This window comes from Penaeus monodon, chromosome 15 (assembly GCF_015228065.2).
Source record: "Penaeus monodon isolate SGIC_2016 chromosome 15, NSTDA_Pmon_1, whole genome shotgun sequence".
NCBI classification, from domain to species: Eukaryota; Metazoa; Arthropoda; class Malacostraca; order Decapoda; family Penaeidae; genus Penaeus; species Penaeus monodon.
The window spans coordinates 32153325-32153775 of NC_051400.1; the positions used below are offsets into that span (position 1 = coordinate 32153325).

General features: G+C 39.2%; 1 protein-coding gene across 1 annotated transcript in view; it reads left to right on the plus strand.

Moving 5' to 3' along the window:
- Positions 1-451, plus strand: part of LOC119582332 — an 18638-nt gene that overhangs the window by 5119 nt on the left and 13068 nt on the right. The window contains exon 4 of the mRNA XM_037930546.1: positions 340-437. Coding sequence (XP_037786474.1) covers positions 340-437 — 98 coding nt within the window. The remainder of the gene's footprint in view (positions 1-339; positions 438-451) is intronic.

Genomic DNA, 451 nt, shown 5'->3' on the forward strand with positions numbered 1-451 from the left:
CGTTCTCTGACACCATTTCCTCTTTCCTTTCTGACGTTCTCACAGAATTCTTGGGTCGTTCATCATAAGCAAACAGTAGCGTGAAAATTGTGTTTGTTTTCTCAGCGCAAATCTATTTGTGAAAATTCCGATAAGAGGGATGTTTGTTTTTAGCAGCTGTTTCGTTATTGGTCAGAAAAGTGGAAATTCTCGCCGCCAATGCTTCTCAAGTGGACGAGATAGTTTATTTTGCGGACATACTTTATCGGATTCTATTTTCTCCACGCATATCTATGATATACCATAAGAGTGTGGAGCTTGACCAGCATATACAGCATGGTTATTAACCTTTCGGAATAGTGACTCAAAAATTTGCCAACGAGCTCGACACAGTCGCGCATAACCATATATTTTGGTATCCCGAAAATCAAAGGCTTAATCCAGGAAAATTACAAAAGGTAATAATGGCTAG